Source organism: Andrena cerasifolii, chromosome 2 (assembly GCF_050908995.1).
Source record: "Andrena cerasifolii isolate SP2316 chromosome 2, iyAndCera1_principal, whole genome shotgun sequence".
Lineage (NCBI taxonomy): Eukaryota > Metazoa > Arthropoda > Insecta > Hymenoptera > Andrenidae > Andrena > Andrena cerasifolii.
Window position 1 is genome coordinate 24,571,060 of NC_135119.1, and position 25,163 is coordinate 24,596,222.

Genomic DNA, 25,163 nt, shown 5'->3' on the forward strand with positions numbered 1-25,163 from the left:
CGAGCATCTAGACTGGCGGCCATGTTTCTCTCGGCACACGGAAGCAGCCAGCGTGTAGATGATTTAAAAATATAATATATTCAACGGTTGACCGCCGTTGAGCCGCTTAACTAGCCAACCGTGGTAGACTTTGAAGCTCGCTCCATTCTGTCTCTACGTCGCTCCGTTTCTCTCTATCCCTTAGTGTTCCTGTTTTTCTTTTCTCTCCCACCCGTTTTTCCTTCGCCAACGTCCACCTAATTGCTGTTTAACTTCGACTTAACGCGACGGTTTTTAAGCCGCTTTCAAAAGAAATTCGTTCCCCCGGTCCACTTTCTTCGATAACTCTCCTTTCTTTACGTGCCATATGAGAGGTGTACAGTTTACACTTGCAAATAGTATATATTAATTGCACGTCGTTTGGAGAATTTTGTCAATATTCCAGCCGCGGGATTATATAACATATTAAGAAGCCGTAGTACCTTTTTCGCCCAAAAATTAAGCATTCTTTGTCAATTTTTTTCTATATGAAAATGAAAAGCTAGAGGGATAGGGTTTGTTGCAAATGAAATATCACTTTTTGAATGTATTAAAGAAATTGTTATTAAAGACGAAGCACCCTCCCACCCCTCGGACAGTCAAACTATCGAAAATCGATACCTACAATTTGCCACTCCGCCGTTTTGTTTTAAATGCCAAGTTTAACGGTCAACGACACTAAAATGTAATAAATTTTGATGTCATAATTTGTTCTTATGTGTCAGATAAGTACAAAAGGAGGAATTTATGCCACAGCAATTTTACTCACTCCGCGAGGGACCAACTTTGAGCGACTATACCGAGGGCAGGGAGGGTGAGTGTATTTTTTTTAATAAAAATTAATTTAATCCTTTCAAACAGTGATCTTTCATTTGCAACAAACCCCATCTTTCAAGCTTTTCATTTTCATATGGAAAAAAAATCCTAAAGAATGCTATATTTTCGGGCTAAACAAATAGGTGGGAAAAATTTTGTAAAAAAATAGGAATTGCATGCTGCAATTTGCGTATATAAAATTAATCACCGAGAGGCTACTCCAGGATTCTAGGACTAAAGCACTTCGCTAATAACTAATCCTTATTTACTACAACCTGAATCTAAGATCTAAACTAAATTGAACATTAATTGTGAGACTAAGAAATGCCAATATGTTCAGAATTCATATAGACACTCTAAAACTCCAAACGGAGAAATAAGTGCATCGCTAGGACTTCCTCTGCAGCGATTTCGAAAGCCTTGCGACTCACTCGAGCGATTCTATCACCAATCCAGCCGCAGCGAAGGACCGAGTAGCTGAATAGAAATAACAAACACTGTGCGATATCCACTCGAGCGATCGAGGAAGTGTTGCCGCGCATTAGCCAATCCTGCTTGGCCCGTAAATTTCAAGGAGTCACGCCGACGGGGAAACTTTTCGCCTGAAAAATGTGCAACCGCCGATCTGCAAACACGCGAAAGTTCGATCGCGTTCCGTGCGGCGGCTCGTCAAAAGGCACGCCGAGGAACGAGATCGAATCTCGATGGAGCGATTTCGTTGACGTTTACATCAGGTGTCCGTGACACGTTCGATGACTATTAGGATTTCTGGCGGAACGCTGGCGCTCGTTCGCCGTTCTAAATTGCGCGTTTGCAGGGAGGAAGTTGCGGACAACCCCGCGCGAGCGGTCTAAATCTCTAAACGACGAGCTGGCAACATTATCGAGCAGCCCGCTGTTTCGAGCGGATTGAATTATTCTAGCATGATTTTGGCCATTGCGGTGGTCCTATATGATTTATGGTCGCGAAGTCTGGACGCGAACACAGTCATGGTGGTCTGTTCCGATGGGCGACGTGGCTGCTCCATTTCCCGCTTGCTCTACTATTCTATCTATTGTTTATAAATGCACTCTCGTGTGCGGGGAAGGTCCTGACAATGGAGCTTTAATACACGTCTGTGAAAAATTAGAACAGTTGCGATTTGGCATAAAACACTTGAAGTGGAGACATCGATTTTGCGCGAGGGAACTTCTACGCAGAAACATTTCTCTTTGTGTCAGTAATGCACCATCCACCATCCACTAGGCCAGGGGTGTCGAACTAGCGGCTCCCGAGCCGCAGTGGCTCCTTCTCCTCTTCGCCTGCTCCGTAGAGCCGTAGGAGAACGGCCCCCCTCCACACCTACTTCGCTCTGATGAATTTCTCCACCGGGTGCCGCAGTGTCTCCCTGCCGGGTCTCGTGCAACGCCTGGAGAAAAATAAGTGGGGAGACCGGCTGACCCGGGGCCCGACTCGTGCGGCTCTCGGAGTGGGGAAGTTCGACACTCCTGCACTAGGCACTAGGCTATGAATGTAGGCTTGGCTGTGCGAATCCATGGTATGGTTTATGGCACTCTTGTCTTATGTAAGGTGAATGTCCCCATTTCTGCTCATTTCGTATTTTTCTTATTATTATTTGCGTTACATTTGTACTATAGTTGCGACAAAATAATTCTAAGCTATTTAAAGATTTACGCGAGTGTTGCACGAGCTTGGGGCAATACATACCTACATCGCTATTTTTCATGAGCAGAAATTCGGACATTTAGAGCATTATATATTTAATTACAATTTACTAATTGTTAAACATCTTGAAATATCTTTCTTAAATAGTTTTTGAATTGGTTGATTTATTAATAAAGAATTTATCAATTACTCTGCAAATTTTCATCACAAACAAATTTTTTACACCTTCTTTATGACGAGTTACCTCTTAAATGAGCAGAAATTGGGACATTCACGTTAGGTATCTTCCTATTATTATAATTCTATTCCCCTGGAAATTTCTCTATTGTCATCTCTCCCCATTCTTCTAGACCACTTTCATTAACTTTCTTATATATCTTGTCTTCTTCTCCTAGATTCGTCTGTCCATCTTCTAGCTTTAAAGGGGGAGCCTGATGAAATCGGCAGAAATCAAAGTTCTTTTTGGGAACTTTTTGTAGAAAACTATAAATGCGATCTTTCTAAAACTTTCACGCTACGTTATTATGTATTTCAAGAAGTGAACAAACATTTCTTCATATAAAAATTAAATGGGTCAATTAATTCTAAATGGGCCATTTATCAGTTTCATCACTTAATTATTTGTAATTGGTGAAGTAATAAAATAAAGACAATCTTCTTCTTCTTATTATTATTATTATACGTAGCTAATTTCCAACAATTCTGCTCACATCTTTAGATCCCCAAGAAACTTTGTTGAATTTTCCAAATGGTCATCTAAAAGCCCAGCTTCGATCGGTAGCATTTTGGCGACCCGCGGATAATTACGTCAGGACAACAGATTTATAATGGTATCACGCGGCGCGTATCATCGCTACATGCCCGCGCGCGCGCGCGCGCGTGTACGCGACCGCGTCACAGGCGATTTTTTACATCAGCGTGCGGTACCATAAATCAATTAAACAAAAAACCGCGGGGCCTGCGAGTGACAAATTCAGCTGCGACTCGGTCGAACCACCTGGAGCGAATTTGATTCGCGGCAGCGAGCGCGACTGTCGCTGCCCTTTTCTCCTCTTGTCGCGCCGCTCTGCCCCGGTTGCTCGACAAACCCGCCGCCCGTTTTTCGCGCGGATATTTGCGCGGATCTGCGATAGCGAAATGCATGCCTTTGCACGCTCGTCGACAAGCACGGAATTATACGCGTCGCGTGACGCCCGCTGAAATTGGGTAATACGTAGCTACCGTTAATGCACAGGGTGTTCCTCGAGTAGGGAATACATTGTGGAAGCAGAGTAGCTGCAGAGCATCTAAACGCTGGTCCGCTGTGTGTTTCTTTTTCTGTGCTTACGTAAAGGCGCAGAGGACGCGGAGGAAGCGGAAACAACGCGTTGTTTCAGCAGAAGCTTAATTGCTCGGGGATTCGAGCTTGTTAGACCTGGTGTCCCAGCACTCTTGAGCTCCTTCTTAGGATTATTTCGCTGTCCACTCTCGATTCGCGTAACACACGTGCTGACTTTTTCAACAACCCCCAGTTTTCGAGTTTGTATACCCTCCGCTTTCATTTCGATTCGCATTGTCAGGAGAAACGGCAAGGGTTACGGACAAATTATATCGCAGGGTACGTAGGATGACCTGTCCAGTGAATGAACACTTAAACTGCATGTCTGTTAAAATTAGTCACAAATCGTTAGCTGTTATAATTGTCATTGGAATAGTTCACAAATCGTTATTTAATTCCCTGAATGTTATTACTGTAAGCGAGCTAGTTCATTACTAAAGTTATACATCCAGGATTACCCCACAATTCTAGCGATGTTTGATAGTTATAACCTTCATTAAAAGTCTGGCGATTAAATGCAAAGGGGCCAAATGACTAATGAATGAACATAAATTTCTAATGGAATGGGATACCGCTGATAACAGGATAATAACAAAGGTTAGGGTTTCAGTGTATTTAGAAGGTTTTTGTGTAAATAGGGTCATTCGGGGGAATATACCACAGCTACCTTTGAAACGCGATAGCTCGCAAATATAAGTAGATACAGGGGAAAAGATAAAATTATACGAAAGTGTAACTAATTCTGTGTATTGAGTAATAAGTAGAGATATGTAACTTTTATAGTTTAATGAGAAACGTACAAATACAAAAGTCCTCGAAAGTGGCATATTATCCCCACAAGTTATGAAGTGCGAACTAATTACTCAAATTTTGGAGAATCAATAATATTTTAAACTGCTTAAGCTATTAGTAACTAATAACAAATATTTGAACTCAATGAAACGCAAAATATATTTGAAAGATTAGCTATTTCTTACAAACTAAACAGTCTCTAATCTCTATGCAGTCTTCATGGACCCACTTTTTGCAACAAGTAGTTTTTACCCAGTCACATTTAGGTTCTTTTTTATCGTAATAATATAGTTCACATATTGCACAGTATTTGTCATTTTCAGCATCAGTCAAATCCTCATCAAAACCTCATAATATCTACATTCTCAAAATTTATTCTATATAGTAGTACGAGCTACTTGCGCCTTTCGAATGACGTCCTTCAAACTTTCTTCGGACCAAGCAGCACGGTTTGAAGTTCATACTTACAACGTAAAACAACTCGATGGCATTAAATAGAAAGAGTTTTAAAAATATGAGATGTGGCTTATTATTTTTAATAAAAGATTAAAAATCTCTCCCATAAATGCATAGTTTTAACGGATGTGTGAGAGGTTATAAAATTCGTTTGTTAGTATACTTTATCATAATCTATTGATTTTTTGTATAACTCTGCGCACAAATGTATAATCTGCATTCTAGATACAGTGTGAAATTAGACCAAGACGATACTTTGATAATTTACCAGGATTTACTGAAAACAAAAGAAGGTAAAAGCGAAAATCTATTGTCGTCTTAGCAGTTAGACTAAATTGAACGAAATTAGTGCAAATGAAACGCTCTCAGCGCATTATTTAAAAAATTATTGAGAAGTGGCATATTACCCCGAGTGACCCTATTTGTTCATTCTCCAATTGCAATAATACTATTGATTTGATACTTTACTAGTCTAATAAGATCATAATTATGCATAGGTAGTTGAAATTTGGTGGGTTGACCCTAACAACAGCTGTTCATTCATTGGTATTCACTGTTATATTCCACCCAATGCACGAACACCTAACAAAATCGTCAAATTCTTAGAAATTCTTTCTTCATACAGTTATCCAATCTTTCGTCTTTTTTCTCTGACCAAGTCCACCCTCGACTCACAAGCAAGTGCATAACCCCAAGACTTTACGCGGCACACGTATTTATTTACCACTTTTAAAGGGGAGATAAAAGCAGCTGGTCGATAAAAGGGACATGTTCCCTAATAGGGACATTTACCTCCCCATATAGCTGCCTGTTTCTTCGCTAACGCGTCCTCGAGGCTCGCAACAGTCGAATATCTCCGTATATCCGTCGAACGTATTTATCGTTAGCCGGTCCCTCCTCAGTCTCAAATTGTTTCGCTTTATTCTTCATTAAGGAGCATTTTTTATCGAAACGGGCCACGAAAGGGAGCCAGGAGGGGGCCCTCGCTCCCCAAGAACATTACGCTTCCCGAGGGATTCATTCCTCCCTCTTACTTTCTCTACCTCCCTCCCTCTCTATCCCTCGACTCGCTCACGATCAATTCCAGACTTTGCTTCTTACCCTCCTGTAACTTCGAATTGGCCGGAATCGTGCTCGTTATATCCGATGTCGTGAGTGCACTTACACCGCCGCCGCTTACAATCGTTTCACTCATCCAGTTGATGATTTTGCTTCCGGACCTCTTACAACTTCGAGCCATCCCGCAGGAATTCTCTGCCGCCACTTATTACGCTTAGTGGATCCCTATCAATCTAACTTCAAAATGGAATTTCGGGGATTGCTCCCGCCTCTATATTCCCGGGCCATTAGGGCACCCAGCCGGTCGCCAAAAATTCTTCTATTAATTACATTCCTCGCGATCTATTCAGCCGCTTAAAACACTACCACCTGCTGAATATTCGTAAATAAACACTGTCCGCCAAATTTGCACCCCCAGCTCGGTGAGCTCCATCAACAGACCCGGAGACACTCCGAAGCGATCGCTCGCAATAAAACGAGTCCTCCTCCCGTTCGCCGTATCAAGCTCCACTCTTTCGAACTACATACACACAGCGCTGCTTACCATCCACTTTCGGTCCCGGTGGTGATCACCGAAATCACGACGTCATAATCCGCGCAGTTTCGTCGCCTGTAACCGACCGCCGACATCCCGTAAAACTAGCACCCGTCGGCTGGCTACAGTGGCCGCGCGATAACGATAAAGACCGCAGGGCGATTAACTTAACCGCGACGCGGCGTACATTTATCGCCATTCGTAACGACGCGTCCGCGACTAATCTCCCTTCTTCCGTTCCCCCATGAGTGGCCGACCCGTGGAGATTTCCTTCGGGGTGCGCCTCGTCGCGAAACCCTAACTTCGACATTGCGAATCGCGCTCCTCCACGGAATACCAATGCCGTCGTCCCGCTCGGTGGTCATAAAAGTTTAGACGAGGAAACACCCCCCGATGGGCGAGCGAGCGGGTGGCTCATCGAGCGGGGCGGAAGAAGCGCTCTAGGTAAGAAAAAAGATGGATGGCCGGTGGATGGTCCACTTTATTGCACCGTCGGATATTGTACAGCTTATGGCTGCAGGCTCGTGGGGGGTGGGTGGAAATTTCTCTGGGAAAACGAATGATCTATCGCCCGGCGCACGGCCGCCGAACGAATTTTTGGTGGCTCGGAGCTTCCGGCCGGAAAATCGCCGGTGATGCGAACTACCCGCGGAAACTTTCGATCCCCCGGACAGGTTTAAGCTCGAATTCCGCTCGATCGATTGGAAGCGCGAACTTTCCCGCCGATTCTGGGAACGATTATAATTTTATAATCTAACGGACGGGGCTCTGGGCGTTAAACTTTGAACTTCCAAGTCAGAGGACTTCGGGTTCCCATCGATCGCTCGGAAATCCCGCCGCGCCGCGTCGCTACGTTCGATGGAAGTTTTAATTCTTATTCCTGGTCGCGAAATTATTTCACTTGAAAAATGAGCACACGTCGCAGGGGCTGCAGGGGAGAGTGGTAAGTTCAGGGAACCACGAAGGGAAGTTATAAGTTCCTTTGCTCGAGTCTTGTACGAGATGAAAGTAAATGTTTCACTTTTTCAATTTCGTCGGGGGAAGGAGTAAGCTTGGGTGTAAGGATCGTTAGAAATTTCTTGAGGAAACGTTAGGGGGGATTGGGATGCTTGTTAGTGACGGATTCGTCAGCTTTGGGAGGACTTGTAGAATGTGGCGTGTTTCGTTGGAGGTAGAGGGTAATTAGATATGCAGTTGAAGGATGATGCAGGATGTATGAGTAGTTAGAGAAAACCATCCTCTGGGTTCACAGAGACGCTCTAAGACCTCTGATCGTGTGTGCTTCGGTGTGGGCTTAGGATCTGTCAGTTGCCAGCAGGGCTTGAATAGGTTTCGAAAATAACTGCTTCAAACTGTTATGTAAAGGTTCTGACTGAAAGAGTTATGAAGAACCTTTATTCGGTATAACCGTTATAAAGAACCTAAATATCAGACTATATAAGTATAAGTTACGGTTCCTATATAGCTCTATAACTTTTATTTTTTTAGGTTCTATAACTTTTATTTTTTTAGGTTCTATAACTTTTATTTTTTAGGTTCTATAACTTTTATTTTTTAGGTTCTATAACTTTTATTTTTTAGGTTCTATAGCTTTTATTTTTTAGGTTCTATACTTTTATTTTTTAGGTTCTATAACTTTTATTTTTTAGGTTCTATAGCTTTTATTTTTTAGGTTCTATATAAGTTACAAAGCGATTATAGAACCGATTCTTGTAACGATTGTACAGAATTTTGAGATTTCATTTACTGTAAAATTCTGTACAATCGTTACCAGAATCGGTTCTATAACCGCTTTGTAACTTATATAGAACCTAAAAAGTAAAAGTTATAGAACCTAAAAAATAAAAGTTATAGAGTTATATAGGAACCGTAACTTATACTTATATAGTCTGATATTTAGGTTCTTTATAACGGTTATTCCGAATAAAGGTTCTTCATAACTCTTTCAAGAACCGAAATCTTTATAATAACGGTTTCAAGCCCTGGTTGCCAGTGCTATTGAGAATAGCAGCGACTCTCTCTTTGCGTCTTCGACTAAATGTACGAAAATACTGTGTGTCTATTCACGTATTGACGGTTGTTAGACGTTGCATGCAGGGTATTCATACAGAAAAAGAAGGGGAAAGGATAAAATAGAGTGATTTGCTTAACCTTTTAGCGCCGAACCTTTGAAAGTGGAATAAATTCGCTGTTTGCACCAGATTAGTACATGTTTAGAGTAGTTTTATTCATTGAAGAAAGATGGACCTACTTGAACCCTGTATTCATTTGTTTTATGCATTTTAACCTCTGAAAAAATATAAAAATTCAGACCAGTTTTAACGATAAAAAAACAGGATATTTTTTCTTCAACGGGATCTAGGTGCCGGCGGTAAAGGGTTAGTGAACCTGCTACTGACCTAACACAGTTACTTTTGTACCTACTCTCTCCCCTGATCGTGTCTATATTAACAAAAGTTAACACCATTCAGCCATCATCCCCACAAACTTCATCCCTAATGGCGATTAATCGGCCCAAGTAGCACGCCCCCCCCCCCCCCGAAAATTGAGAAGCATACTTTTAGATCGAACATTCCCAGGGTTGAGCTTAGCTGGAGCATGTGGATAGAAGGAAGCGAGGAGATCGAGAAGGAGAACGACCGACCACTGGATCAAACCGAATCCAATAACTCCCGCGGGATTACTGCTCCGACCCTTGGGAACCGACCGTTCCCCCGAGGATGTGAAAGTTGCGGTGAAGGGAACACTGGGGAGAAGAGAAGTAAGCAGGAGGAATGGGGTGGAAAAGGTGTTAGGATAAGGGGAGGTGGTTTGGAAAGGTGGATCGTCACAGAGGTAGGACACTTCATCGAGGCTGAGCAATCGTGTATCGCAGTCTGCATTTGTATGAGGCTCAGGGGATGAACCTGCCTGAGGTGACTACTCGAAGAGCGCATAGCTAAGACAAAGAGATATGTACAGTGAATGGGGAAGCTGCAACCTTTTTCTGCCCCCGTGACGCCACCAGCACTTGTGCCACTTGTCATCAGTGTCTTAGGTGTATTTAAATTATTTTATTTTACTTCTTAATTTCTATTTCTATGAGTGCATGTATCTATAATTATTATCGTTATTATTATTAACTATTATTAATTATGTAGATATAAATAATAAATGTGCATCTTTTAGGTTATAAAGCCATCAAACCTGATAAAAGGAAAAAAAATATTAGAAGTCCAGTTTAGTATAAAAAATTTCAAACATTTTATAATAATTTAACATTTTCTCCTTTTATTGTCATTTTTATTTCGAAAGCAACAGTCAGATAAGGTACATGCGCTAGTGGCGCCCTCTGTGCTGAGCTTTGGCCATGCTCGGGCCTCGCGGTGAACATACAACGAGTAGCGGACACTATTCCGAGCAGTCATTCACCAATGTTTTGGATTAAGAATTTCTCAAAAATGGTAAGCCCTATCGAAATTTTGTTTACATAAGATTAAAAGAGCATTGAATTCTCTACAATTTCACTATATATAATTTCGTCGTGCTTCCAAACATTTTTTAGATAATAGCGTTTCAATATACCTAGGCCCGTAGAGGTAGCGTATTGCATATGTAATCTGTCTCGCTCGTTCTCAAGTTCTCTCACTTTCGACCGAAGGATTCCACGAAACGGTGGGGATAGCAACCGCGCATACAACGCGTAGTGGAAACGCGCTTATAGCGAGAATTCACTGCACGCTTATAATGAGAATTAACTGCAGTAACATCAGAAATTCTTCATTATTACTCACACTTTTTATTTTTATATTCCTTTATTTTCTAAATCAAACGAGGTCACACAGCCGCGTACCTATGTACTTAATCTCCCGATGCTCGCCTGTCGAATGCAATCGACGTTATTTTTACCTAACGAAGGGAAAGTTGGGGACCGACAAGTGTCGCGTGCACAAAAGGAAGAGGCTCCGAGGATGAAGCCCGTTTAAGCCGAGAATTACAGCAGGGTACCGCAGAAGGTCGGTTAAAAAAGAATGATTCAGTGCGCGGTGATGCCGACACACCTCGAACCACGGTAACGGACGCAAAAACAAAACGAAAAACAAACGAAGAAAGGGTTGATCGGTAAACAGAGCCACGAAACCAAACCGCACGAGCCATCGTCGAAACGATGAAACAAAATATTTGTGCGGTTTCAACGATTTTCGTGACGCGCTTCGCCAGCTCCCTACAAATTCAATTTCTCCGAGGAAGATTCGTTTACCACCCGTGTTGCATAACATCGACACAGGCCATGTGCACAGGCCACCGTATGTACAATCGCGCTCGGGGTGTGTGTTGCGCGCGCGCGCGCGTTACTATCGGTCGAAGGTAGTAAAGGTAGCCGTTGCAGCCAACGATAGAGGTATATAACTTATAAGTCGTTCCGTGGGATTTTGACAAATCGCCGAGGCTACGGCTGCCCGCTTTTCCTTTTCCTCCCTTTCGTTTCTTCGATTGCGCGGGATGCTAGCGATGGAGTCGAACAGGAATCGAGCAGTTCTCTTTACTTCGTTTTTGCACTAATGTTGGGGGTCGCCCTTAAATTACCTAAGGGTTTCTTGGGGGTCGCGAATTTTATAAGTTTTCTTGCAAGGGGGTAGGGTAGTCAGGTAGCGTCGTACGTAATATTTTCTAACCTAATTTTCACTAAATACAAATTCTGTGATTAATGTTCCAGAAAAGTAATTTTAGTTTCAATTTCTCGAAACCTAGTTAAATGAATTATATAAAACTTTAAAAGAATTTTAACAACTGCAGAAATGCGATGTAAAGAATATTAGGGTTGGAATATAAAATCTTACGAATTCACATAGTGGGGGAGAGCGAGGATAAGGAATCGGGGGAGGCAAGATTTAAAGTGCAAGCAAATTAAGTGAAACATTCCAATTTACTGACTGAAATATAGGTACGCGGTTTAATTTGAATTTAGACTACCCCTATATCAGTGATCCAAAGGCTCGATTATTAGAAGACACATGCTGCTGAAAAGTTAGCAGGTGTCACAGGCAGACGACAGCTGTGGCTCATGAAAAATAGAGAAACGTTTCCCCTCTGATTGCGCGTCGGGGAATAAGTAGGAAATTGCGGAGAAGGTATCGGTCTATCCCATCGCTGCGGGGTTTCCTTTCCAGCAAAACAGAGAAACATTTCGCGTGGAAATCGATCGAAAATTGCTGGAGAAGGATCGGTCAAGCCCCTTTTCCAGCCGGGTCTGCCGGGTAACAATGTTGGCGCACTAAATCCTCGTGCCACGGCGAACTTTTCCACGGAGTTCGAGTTCTCCGAGGTTTATAGGCGTCGGGGGCAGTTCCCACCAACCACAGTTTTTCTCTCGGTGTTTCTCTTTCCCTTGGACCCAGTCTCTCCCCCTCGGACCCGATAAAATTCGAGGGTCACGCAAATCGAGCGTAACCGGGGAACCCACTGCTCTATGGCCCTCGAATTCTTAGTTCTTTGCGGAAGTCGATATTGCCGGCGGTGTGTCGGAGACTTTCTAACAATCGTCCAAGTCGAAAGTAACGAGGAGTAGCGTACTATAACGATTCCTTTCCTTCTTATTGGTAGAAATAGCGGACGGCACCTCTAATCAATGAGCATTCTCCTTGGGTCTATAGCAAGGACCCTTGAGAACCTAATGAACCCTCGAGGATGCTGCATTCGAGTTTCAATTGGCCATCGGCAGGTTTACACTGGCATCTCTGGACCTGCGATCCCTATGAGGGCCCAATGGAAATCTTTTCCCCATAACCACTCAATACCACTTTAAACTTACTTCAGACTAGGGCTGGTACGAATATTCGAATATTCTACCTAAGTATTCGAATATTCGAACACCAGAGAATTCGAATTTGAGATTCGAATACCAAAGAATTCGAATTTGAGATTCGGCTACCAGAGAATTCGAATACCGGAGAATTCGAATTTGAGATTCGACTACCAGAGAATTCGAATACCGCAGAATTCGAATTTGAGATTCGACTACTAGAGAATTCGAATACCGGAGAATTCGAACTTGAGATTCGAATACCAGAGAATTCGAATACCGGAGAATTCGACTACCAGAGAATTCGAATACCGGAGAATTCGAATTTGAAATTCGACTACCAGAGAATTCGAATACCGGAGAATTCGAATTTGAGATTCGACTACCAGAGAATTCGAATACCGGAGAATTCGAATTTGAGATTCGACTACCAGAGAATTCGAATACCGGAGAATTCGAATTTGAGATTCGACTACCAGAGAATTCGAATTTGAGATTCGACTACCAGAGAATTCGAATACCGGAGAATTCGAATTTGAGATTCGACTACCAGAGAATTCGAATACCGGAGAATTCGAATTTGAGATTCGACTACCAGAGAATTCGAATACCGGAGAATTCGAATTTGAGATTCGACTACCAGAGAATTCGAATACCGGAGAATTCGAATTTGAGATTCGAATAATGTTCGAATTATTCGAAGAAAATATTCGTATTCAAAATTATTCGAATACTCACAGCTCTACTTTAGACCGCACAAGCTATCGAACCTTATATTTGCTTATTAACCCTCTATTTCTATGCTTTTCCGTTGTACGCTTTCTCGTAGTTTCGCGCTAGCTATTGCCATAATAAACAGAATCCAAGAAGCGTTGCTCACAGGTAAAGAGTGAACGAATTTCAAAGGGACTCGCGAATTTGTCAAAGACGACAAAGAATGTTTCACTGCCCGACGTACCTACGCGCCGGCTGGGTGAATCGACGAGGGTAGTTTACGGATCGAGTAAATCGTCGAAGCGGGAGAACAAAGAATGCCAATTGTACTCACTGACTAAGGTGAGGAAGGGTATGTTGTGCTGCTGGAAATGGGGCGGGCTGCAAGCTTCTTCCGGCCTCGAAACGGCGCTTCCGGTCTGCACTTCTCCCACGTTGCCGTCCCTTCGGTAGAACGTCATGCACATGAAACCGCTCCGACTGAAAACAGAAGGACGCGAGGGTGAAAGACCCTCATTCGTCCCGAAACACTGGCGGAACGTTCGCGCGAACAACAACCGCGCTTGTTTACGCGAACAATGCGCGCCGTTCTCGCGCGTGTCCGGTCCGCTCCGCTTTTCAAAACACTTTATTATCGAGGCCGTCTTCGTCGTTTTGCGGCGCGCGCGCCTCTGCGACACCGAGATGTTTCGAAAAATTGCGACAACGGTAAAACTGGCCCGCTGAAGTGGAATAACCGTGTCCGCGTTAGTAACAGCGAGGGGGGCATTTATGCAGAGTTCTCTTCACGCGAAAATATCATCCCTCTCAACGTACGGTAATTTCTCCCCTTCCCTCTTTTTGCGTAACGAAGGTTTACTGCCAGGTTCTGTGACGAAACCGAGGGGAGAAAATTGTCTATAGACGTTTGAAGGCATCTTGTGCGTGTCACAAAAAGTATCTCGCAAAGGTAAGTACTTACCATCCGACGGTGAAATGCGCCACCATCTTGGTCATGATCGTCTGCGCGTTGTTGGTTTGCTTGATGCTGTTGCAGAGGATCTTCATGTCCTGGTCCTCTTGCCCCGGTACGTATTGGCCTTCCAGGGGGCCGTTGTCGAACCTCGTGGAGCTGGTGTTGGACCTGGTCACGTGCAGGGAAGCGTTCCGCGGGTGGAACGTGTAAGACCTGGTCAGGTCGAGGGTGTGCCAGGTCAGTCCACCGGCGGAATGGCTGGTCAACCAATTGGGGAATGAGCACTGGCCAGGCGGCGAGACTGAAAGCGCACAGGAACCAATTTATTTAACGCTGATTGAACTGCCTCTGTACCCCCCTGGCACCCGCAGTGGACTGGGTCCACGAACCTCTCGCCTCTGCGTTAAGCGGAACCCGCTTCTACGCTTTTAAAACGTATTTAGAGGACGGGGACTTCGTAATTCCTGATTGCCAGCTCGGCCAGCTTTTTACTCGTATCTCACGGTTCGTTTCCCCGGCGCGATGGAATATTTGAGGACACCGGACGGGCGGCAGCTGGGACAATCCAGTCGACTTTAGTAATCGCCGATTTAATTCTGTTTAATCGTCTGTTCGATCGCTGCCTTCCACTGTGCACCGTGGAGTATTCGTCTCGCGCCGCGCGTGCAGTAGGTGGTTTTTGAAAGAGATTACCGTCGGGAATGATAGCGGGGACGTTTACTCGACCGCCGATGAATTCTCCAACGAAATGGACAGCGAAGAGGAACGAAGGGGCTGGCGAGGCAAGGTGCAAAATTTTCGCTGCCGCCCCGCTACAGTCAGGGACAAAAAGATGGGACACCTTATGTCTCTTTATATTTTGATATAATAGCTGAAGAAAATGTACATTTTAGTAAATCATGCCAATAACTGTAAAAATACCGATGATTATACGTGGTATCCGTTTCTAAGAAATAGTATGAAGCAAAATTGGTAATTCTTTTTGTAAATTCTATTTTTTTAAACACATGTCCTATCATTTGGTCCCACTAACTTTCTCGAATGTTTACACATTTCCAGATAAATTTATATTGGTAATCAACATTTTAATTTAACTAATTGTACCACATGAACAAACACATCGTAGAACGATGTATACTTATTTATGTTACATATTAAATAACAATTGACAAATTAAAGGGTGCCCTAACTTTTTGCCCCTGACTGTAGGCCCCGGACCCATAAAGTCCTCGACGTTCCGGAACGACAGCCGATAAAACGTCGACGTAGGTATTCGACGGTGAAACAGAATCGTTCGAGTATCTCGGCAGTCCACCAGAACCGCCCTTCCCTCTCCGTCCCACCCGCTCTCGCTTCGTCGCCTCTCCGGCGTGTTCCGCTTCCGGTCCAAGGGTGTAAAATCCGGTCGTGAGAAGGAGCCACTTCGATAGTGTCGGCCACCGGGGAAAGGGTTGAGGAAAATGGATAACAAAGAGGGGCCGAGGGAGAGGCCGTCGGCCAGAGGAGCCGGAGGGGGTGTAGGCTGATAGATAGATAGATAGGCGGAAAGAGAGCACGAGGCGGAGGGAGGAGATAGGGAAAGACAAAGAGGGGAGACGGGAAGAGGAAAGGAGGGACAAGGGTGTAAAGGATGGTAAGTCTGTAACAATGAAAGGGTAAAATGCAGGGTGTAAAAAATATACCGGGGAAGATGGGGAAACGGGGTGGAGTGGAAGTGAGAAGTGGAAGAAAAAAAGCGAAGAAATATTATGATAGAAAGAGGTGGGAGGAGGTGGACGAAGGAATGGAAGGAATGGAGGATTGACAGAGTGTAGGGGCTCGGCCAGTTTTATGGCACGTAAAAGCATTGTTGCACGGCCTCGGAAAGAATGGGAATAATTCAGCGGCTCCATCGATAAGTCCACGACGGGGACGAGCGAGATACAAATTCCGTGATCGTAAAAATCGAATGGCATTTCCCTTGTTTCACTTGCTGTCGTCCTTTATCCTTTCGTGGTATCAAGCCGCGCGCCACCCCTTTCTTTCCGTCCTCCGCTCTGAGCTGATTTTTCCTCTCCTTCTCTCTCTCTTTCTCTCTCTCTCTCTCTGTCTCTTCGATTTCGCACGTACCTGTCCCAACCCTCGAGCCCCGTCGCCCGTTCCGTTATTTTTCCCATTCCCTGGCCCGCGTGTATTGCCAATCTGCATTTTAACGATACCGATAAAATCTGACGGAAAGTTGAATTTGTAACTCCCTCCGATCTGCTGGCTTGCAAACGATGCAGTTCGTGCATCGAAGGAGATCCGTCGCGGTGTTGCGATTGATTTCTAATATTCATGCTCGCCGGACTTGCGTCGACGGAAGCCCGATTCGTCGATAACGAAGCCGCGACGTCAATGGGTTCGTTCGGAACGCGCAAACGGTTCGATTTCATTTCGACCGCGTTTTAATGAAACGAACGACTATCTCCCTGTAATTTCAAGTCCAACTTGCTGCCGATCGTAACCAGGAGTAAAGCCAGTGTAGCGATACCTCCTCCTCCGCCAACAGAGGGCCTCTCGACTGTGCCGCTTTCTCGCAAGTTCTCCCTCGTCTCCTTCTTTATATATGTATATACACGTTTCGTCCTATCTCCTAACATACCAGCTGATGAGTCCACTAGCAGGCCCGAAACGAAACATCCTTTTCCTTCCTTCGATCCTACCTTTCAATCATTCTCAATCCCCGCTAAAATTTAGTTCAGATTAGTTAAGGGGGTATTCTGGTCTGACGAGGTGTTTTCATCGCGTTATTTCGGATTTTTTTACAAAGAACCCATCAATTTTATTACTATTTAGTTTATTGCTACATATTTATTGATGCTTGAACTATCTTTACAAATTTTGTCAATAGAAAAAAACTAAAATCAAAAGCAGTCGACTGCTTTAAAGTAATGGTGAAAAAAACATGGTATCACGGTGCCCAGGATTGGGCTTGTTCTAGTGATCTATAACAAAAAATGAAAAGAGATTCTTTATCTGTATGCCAGTGGCTATCGTCCCTACCAGAATGATAAAAAAATATTGAAAATTAAGCAAATTGCGGCGGTTTGAAAATTAAGTTTCGATTTTCGCACAATTTTCCAACTTTAAAGGTCCGTGAAAGGTTAAAAAACAAAATATTTTATGATAATTCTGGTAGGAACGATAGCCACATGTATGCTGATAATATATGCAAAACTTGGACTGAGTTGGTCCAGCCGATCTTGAAATATTATGGTCACCGGTTCGAAAAACTTAAAATCGCTCCCGATGTTAAAAACCTGCGTTTGTTTAAAATAATTGCACAAAAATGGTTCAATTTTTTTTTTAAATTGAAATAATTTTTTCTTAAAACTTCACTAAAGCTCATCTCCATCCGTTTACTACTTCCGTAGCTATAATGCATTGCAAAAAAGGTAGCACTTAACTTCAAACAGCTGTAAAATCAACATTTTTCAAAATTTTGAAAAATCCTTTGAGGAACGTTTAAATATCACTAAAGACTACAGCATATTGAAATTTCAGCAATCTACGAAAACTTACTCCGAAATCTGTCCGAGTTCGCATGGAATGTCCCCTAAACGAGGCGTAACGACTGTCGGATGAGCTTTTTCATTCTCCATCCGCCGATGTCCAAATATTATGAAACACGGCGCGCGGCCAGAAACTTCGCAACACGTTCACTCGATTAACGTTCAGCTTGGCCAGCGTAATTGCCTATCGGAGGGGGCGGGTCCCGTGCCACGGAACGCCGGGAGACTCGGCGTTCCAAGACATCTTCTCCCCCTGCGCTTCCGGCCACCCTCCCTTCCCGCTGGTTAAACCGCACGTTTCGAGCAGTTATGAGAACGCAGTCGAGTAATTTTCCCGGGGTATTGACTCTGCCGGTAGAAGAGTCCAGGCTAATTGAACAAACTTTCGAGCCGGCCCGGTGGATGCAGTTAAAGGTATTCAGCCGACGGCCAGAGGGGTGCCGGGAAAGAGAGAGAGAGAGAGAGAGAGAGGACGAGCAGCCGCTGGAGAAAGAGGGGAAAAGATTTAATGTTAATCCATTTTCCGGGCTGCTTCTCGGGGTTGCTCTCTTCCTATTCCAGCCGCGCCGTTTCCGCAAGAAGGATCGAGATATTAACGACGCGGATGCTCGCGGGGGGCGCACGCCCCTCCTTGTCTCGCCGCCCTCCTCCGCTTGCTTTTCCAGCCGACAGTTTTATCCGCGTGTCGGCGACTCACGCTCGACTTAAAGCGATTCGCTGAAGAAAGTGCCGCGCGGCCCTCGCAGCAGTTTCAACCAAGTGCGAGAGAGAAAGCGAGGGAGGGGGCAGGAGAGAGATCCTGGGAATCCACTGAAGTGAAATCCGTTAACGAAGTTTGCCCGTGAAACTGTACGCGGCAAGATACGGGCTTGCAAACTCTCGGAGGAAAGGGGAGGGCTACGGGGCAAGGGAAAAAGAATAGAACACGGGGGGGGGAGGAAAAAGGAAACTGTAACGGCGAGTGGAGTAGCGTGCAAATATTCCTCCTTCGCGCTACGGGACCGCCATTTTGACGCGTTCAGTTAATGACACTGGGAGAGAGAGAGAGAGAGAGAGAGAGAGAGGGGTGAATTTTTCACGCTGTGATTTCGCACGAGACGGGCGCTTTCCTCTTTTCTCGCAGACTCTGCGCCTAGCGTAACGCAACACCTGACCTTATTTCCAACTACTCGACTGCGAAGCCCTACCCCGGATCGTTGAATTTTCAACGGTACTATGTTAATGAATCTACGTGTAAGCGAGTTTCGGACGTGGAACGTTCCCGTAGGCGATGGATTGTAGCTGAGGTAAATCCCGGGGGTATTTAGATTCACAGAGGTGCATGTAATTTTACGAACACAACAAGTGCGCCAGTGAAATCTGCTGGCATCGCTGGTCTGTCTAAACTTCTGTTTTCTGGGCATCCGTGGCTTTCCATGTAGGTATTGTAAAAGCAACTAGTGTTAATAGCTTCGATGCTAAAGCCTCGTTCTCATTAGTCCAGTTACTTGACTTCAGGCCACTTGGATTCAAGTAACTTCACTTCAAGTGGCTTGAATTCAAATAATTTGACTTCGTGTCGCTTGAATTCAAGTAACTTGCAGGAAATGGTGATTACTTCATGTATTCTTAGTCATTAGTTTATGATTATAAGCTCACTTTTCAAACACAATAGGCAGGAAGTCTACTTCAAGTGACAACAACTTCGAACCTGTACGTACGTTCACACTATTCAAGCTGTATTTCACTGCAAGTCAAAGTTGGAAGACTATACTTCGCCTGAAACTTGGAAGAAACTGGAAACGATATTTCCAGTCAAGTGAATAACAGATTCATATTGGTAAAGCAGTTTCAAGTTACTCGAAGCCAAGTAATGTAGCGTCTAAGAGTTACTAGCGTTAATGGTTCTTACAGTTTTCCCCCAATTATAGGTCATCAAGAAGCGTTGCTCTTTTATTAAATAATTATTAGTTGACAAAGAAAATTTAACTAAGCAAGCAATGTATTTTATTAGTTCATTATGGTCGTATATCAGTTTCTTATCTAATAAATGTTGTTAAGTTGAAGTTTGGTCATTCAATTTATTGTAACTTAACAGAAATTAAAAATTGGCACTATAACCGCCAAAGTAACTTAACTGATGAGAAAGAGGCTTAACAGTACTATTTCAAGTTGCATCATCGTTAAAATTTCCACCCTCCATTCTAAACATCTCACTCAAATCTCTGCTCTTCTTAATGATCTTCCCTATCCAGGCAACACGAGTTTATCGCAAGATATCTTTACCTTTCATGAGGGTCATGGTACGAGATCCCTCCATGGGGCTGGACAGTCCGTTGCATGTGGCGTCGCCGCTCTGGGCCACCCGGTATATCTCGGCCGCGCCCTCGGGCACTGGTCCGCTCTGTAAACCGACATCGTGATCCATGGCCCCCATGCCCATGGCAGCTCTGTGCAGATTACCCTGCACTGTCTGGCCAGCCTTCTCGTAGACGAAGCATCGGTATCGATCTTCGTTACTGGACGCGTGTCCGTGATGTAAACGGCCGACCAGGTAGCGGCTGCTTCCCTCCTTCCAGGTGGCCAGGCATTCCAGCTCCTCCACTGAAACCGACAAAACCCCATTTCTTAGTAACAATAACAGAGGGCCAACGTAGCCGGACTCGATTATCAGCCACTAGCACGCACAGGAGTTATTAGGAACTCGTTTTTCTGTTAACTTCGATCTTCGAGGGTGAGAGACATGGTTCATTCGTGTGTGTAGATCTACGCGCAGAGTTTCAATGAAATCGATTAGCGTTAACTGTTTATAGGTCAAGATAGATGTCTTGAACGCATTCCTATCTAAACGCGTATGTATGTCAGTAATGCTGTGCACCCCGAATGAATTTACCGATGCACGGTGCATTAGTAAAAGTTGGAGAAGCACCGATACCATCGCGCTCGATCTTCCTCTCGTTTGAGGCAAGAAAACCGTTTCGTTCGGTGTTCATCGAGAAGTAACCGCAGCCTTAGGGTTCGCCTCGACAGAGGGTAGACGCGGAAAGACGCGTTCCCGCGATCCTCGCGTCTATCAGGCAGGATGAAATTCGACGCAGGAACTCGGAGGAACGAGGCTGAGCCGGTATGCGGAGGAATCAGCGGCGCGGTGACGAGCAAAAGAGCACACCGGGGCTCCTAGGAACGAGCTTTTTTCCTTCGGATCCTCGCAAATTGCTCGCGGCGTCCTCTCGCCTCTGAGGATCGCGGGGATCAAAAAAGGAAGCCGTCTGTGACGGCAGGGAACGAGGGGCACGAGGCAGAAGCGAGCGGGGAGCCAGGAGGGGGATGCCCAGGGACGAGGATAAAGAAGCAGAAGGGTGGCGGGCTGGGAAGGAAGAAGCGACAGGAAAAAGAGGTAGCCGACTTTTCCGCGAGATGTGATTTAGATACGCGCCTCCCCGGGATCCCGGCTTCTGCTTCTTTGGGAAGCTTCGCGGCTAGGACGTTGCTTAAGGACGAAGGAAGAGGGTGTCTGCCGCGGCAGTTCCGTCGATAACATCGACCTCTTTATTCGCGCCCTTTCAGGGCCGCATCCGGCGCCAGCGGACCGATAATTGTTGGTTTCTTCGCGTCGACGCGACGGCTCTCCTTTGCGGGGACCAGCGGTGGACAGCTGAGGAATCGGGCTATCGTTTTTCACGCGGAAATCTCGCTCTCTGATGCCCTTCCTGCTTCCGGCCAGTCGATCGGACTCTCAGCTTTTTCCACCAAGCTCCTATCTTTTTCCCTGCTCCTTCAATGGCTTCATTTCAACAGGGTTGCGCTTGTGGAGTGCCTTTCGCGGTGGATACTCTCGCTCATTGCTGGAACGACGACAGAGCGCGACGAAAGAAGGGTGGAGAGTAATCGGGGACGTCTTCGTTGTGGCTTTCGTGTGGCTGATACCACGAAAGGGGAGGTGTTCTTTAGAACAGAGAACACCTACTGTAATCGAGCACCCTGTAGCGAGAGGGGTGCACCTCCATTTTTGACAGCTTTTGAGTTACGATGTGTAATATACGTAAAAAAATGCTACATCGTTTGGTGCACGTTTGACGCAAATCCGATAACATTGACCGATTTATTGCAAGTTTTGAAACTGCACCCATTATCCTGCTGCGAGTCAGGGGTAGCTCCAGATTTGAAAAATTCGCCGAAAATAGAAATAGAAGCTTATCAGCCTTTTAGTGGCTGCTTTTCAATTTTAAGTCAAAGCAATAATGTAATAAACAGTTTTTTCTAATTGGGTATATGATCTTTTTTTTGTAAGAACAAAATATAAAGATCTTTAGCACCCCTGGGTCATTGCCTTTTTTTAATTTGCACATCATCAGATTCAATCCAACTACTAGTCATTCCTTCTTCTTTATAAAACTAACAAATGTGCATGTAAGCTACAAGAATTTGAAAGTCTTTGGTATGCTTAACTTTGCCCTATGTTAAGCATAAGTGGAAGTAGACCGTAATTGTATAGCAAGTAAAACAACAAGAAGATATGAGACACGTTGAAGTATATTCTAACTTGTAATGATTAGAAATATGAAACACATCTGAGTTATAATATGCTTCTATGTATCCAATATCTTCTTGTTACAACAACAATATCTTCTTGTTCCAATAAGAAGATATTAAACACATTGAAGCATTTTGTAACTGATAACACTAACGATTAGAAATATCAAACATATCTCAGTTGAATGTAAACGAACATGTAAACTACAACATTATGAAAGTCTTTGATAGGCACTTTGCCCTATGTTAAGTATAAGTGGACGTAGACCGTAACTGTATAACAAGTAATACAACAAGAAGATATTAGACACTTTGAAGCATATTCTAACTTGTAACGCCAACAATTAAAAATATGGAACACATCTGAGTTAAAATATTCTTCTTTGTATCCTATATCTTCTTGTTGTATTACTTGTTATACAGTTATTACGGTTTACGTCCACTGATACTTAACGTAGGCAAAGTGCCTATCAAAGACTTTCATAATGTTGTAGTAGTTTACATGTTCATTTACGTTCAACTCAGATATGTTTGATGGTTCTAATCGTTGGTGTTGTAAGTTAAAATTCCGCACCTAATTACAAGGTTGCTTTATTTCACTGCATTATATTTATTATCAATCTATTGCAAAAAAACTTATTATACCAAATTCGGCAGGCACGCACTGGAACTGCAATTATCGTCGTACATGACTTTGATTAGATGATTCTTATAGAACTAATTCGCTTTAGTACTTTTCACTTTCACTAATTTCTTACATAAGCATTTACAAAACCCATAAACAACCACACTAGCTAGGTTACGTTTACCTGAGAGACATTTCGACACTACGCTTCACGACGACGATGCTTAATTTTAAGAACGTAAAATTGCAACTTTGCATTGAAATATCTCAGCTCATAAGGCACGTAGGAACAAAACGAAGACACTTTTCTGATGTAAATCAAACCCAAGCTATCCATTAAGACCATTCAAAATCTAATCGGATCAACCATTATTGAGATGCTGTTACCGAAGGGTTCTTAATAGCGGGTCGTGGCGTAATATAGTAGACACTCTGTGTCTCTTGATACTCCGAGTTCAAAATGACCGATAGTGATCGAACATCCACGGACATAAGTTTCCGCTTTATATTTGACGAGGCCATTAGGGAGTTTGCCATTACGAGCTTTTGAAACCGGGCGAAATAGTTACTGCTGAATGCCACAGCCAACAGTTAATGCGTTTAAAGGCAGCATTGAATAAAAGAGGCCTCGGGTGAGAAGCAATCGCTAGAAAGGTCTTCTACTCGATGACAATGCGCGGCCACATGTTGCGGCCGTAACACGGGGAACTCTACTTCGATTGAAGTGGGAAGTCCTACTTCACCCGGCACTACAGCCCAGACATCGCTCCTCCCGACTACCACTTGTTTATATCGGTGCATCATAGACAATCCGGTACAAGCCTCAACAATGTGGGAAAGATTCAAAATTTGATCGAAGCCCCTTTTTCGTCGAGAGATTCAAATTTTCCCCGAAAAATAGCGAAAAATAGATAGCTTAAAAAAAGCGAAGGGACTTTCGTACCGACCCAATAAAAAGAAAAGGTGGAACGCAACGACCAGGTGCCCTCACATTTTGTTTCAGTCTGTACAGAGCGCACGAAGGTATCGTTGACAAAGGCAACAGGAAAGGGCGACACTCGACAGAAAGGGGGCAGCCCGATATCGGTCCACCCGCCGCTATTTTTCACCGTTCTTTTTTGTTTTTACGTTTTTACATCGAAGCTTGATTCGATTTAACGTCGACGCGTTCATAGCCCTGCCCGTTTTTCGGGCAAATGTCCGTCAAAGTGAAAACAATTCCGGTCGACTGTAACCGGCGAGACGTATCTTTGGCACCCCTGCGGAAGGGGTCGGCCCGATCACGCGAAGAATTTTCAAAAATCAAATCGGCGCGCGGTCGCCGCGTCCGCCCTTTGTGCGCCCCGCGCCATTTCGATTACACTTTGCACCGATGATTGGGGATGAAACGCGGTTAACGTTGCGAGCGGCTTTCTCTTTTTCCCCGGTGACTCGTGGCTTCCCACCACTGGCGAGCGAGCCATTCCTACTGTTCCCCGAAATTCGTTAAGGGATTCGGGTTCCAGCAGCTCCGGGCGTTCCTTAATCGACGACGATCAAGGAACGGCCGAAGACGATGAGCCGTGAAACTTTGCCTCTTCGTTCGCCGGGCCATTATGATTGCGCCCTCGTGCGCGAGAGGGGAGGAGCCCTTCGAAAATAGGGAAACTGTCCTCGCGGCCGGGACTCCGATCGAAACTCCCCGCGCCGCTGAATCCGGGACAGAAGTTTAACGAAGTCCAAATGGGGCAAAACGAGTCGGCGGTTTTGCGAGTCGGAGACCTTCGTTAGGGAGTGAAAGGGAGGATTCTCGGGTCGTCCAAGCATTTAACCCCTGCGCCCCTTTCACTTGAACCGCGCGCAGGGCGCTGCACGGATTACGGAGCGTCCGAGAAGGGTGGGACGTTTTAGTTTACAAATTCCTCTGTGTATCTGCGTCTCTGCTATCACCAGACGCCATCGAATCGTTAATCTCGATGTCTTCGACTTCTCCGCGAGTCATCCTTGATAGGGTCGACACGTTGGCCATTTATCCTTTCCCCCGGCCGCCCTTCCGTTTAATTTTCCACCACAGAAATCGTTAGCCACGCGAGTCCCTTATCGGATGTGCGTCTAATGGCAAACGTCGTCCCCCTTCTCCGGAAATCGAGCTCGCCCCAGTCCCAGGGCCGCGACTAACGAATGCACGAGCGAAAATCACCTCTAATCGCGGCGCCATCCCCTGACCATTTCAACGATTCGTCGAGCGTAGGGCTAACCAACGCATGGTTGAAAGTTTCGAGGGCCTTTTTCGAGTTTCCCCCAAAGCAGTTAGTTGTGACACGTGGCGCGTTGGAATTAAATAACAAAAGGCAGAATTTAGGGAATTAAGGGGAGTAGGCAGTCGAATCGCTCGAAAATTAAG

At 44.6% G+C, this 25,163-nt stretch overlaps 1 protein-coding gene across 1 annotated transcript in view; it reads right to left on the bottom strand.

Moving 5' to 3' along the window:
• LOC143378743 (uncharacterized) overlaps positions 1 to 25,163 on the bottom strand; it is a 373,081-nt gene that overhangs the window by 58,404 nt on the left and 289,514 nt on the right. Inside the window, exons 7-9 of the mRNA XM_076830684.1 lie at positions 19,909 to 20,226; positions 14,117 to 14,411; positions 13,490 to 13,635 (exon numbers count right to left, since the gene is read on the bottom strand). Of these exons, the coding sequence (XP_076686799.1) occupies positions 13,490 to 13,635; positions 14,117 to 14,411; positions 19,909 to 20,226 (759 nt within the window). The remainder of the gene's footprint in view (positions 1 to 13,489; positions 13,636 to 14,116; positions 14,412 to 19,908; positions 20,227 to 25,163) is intronic.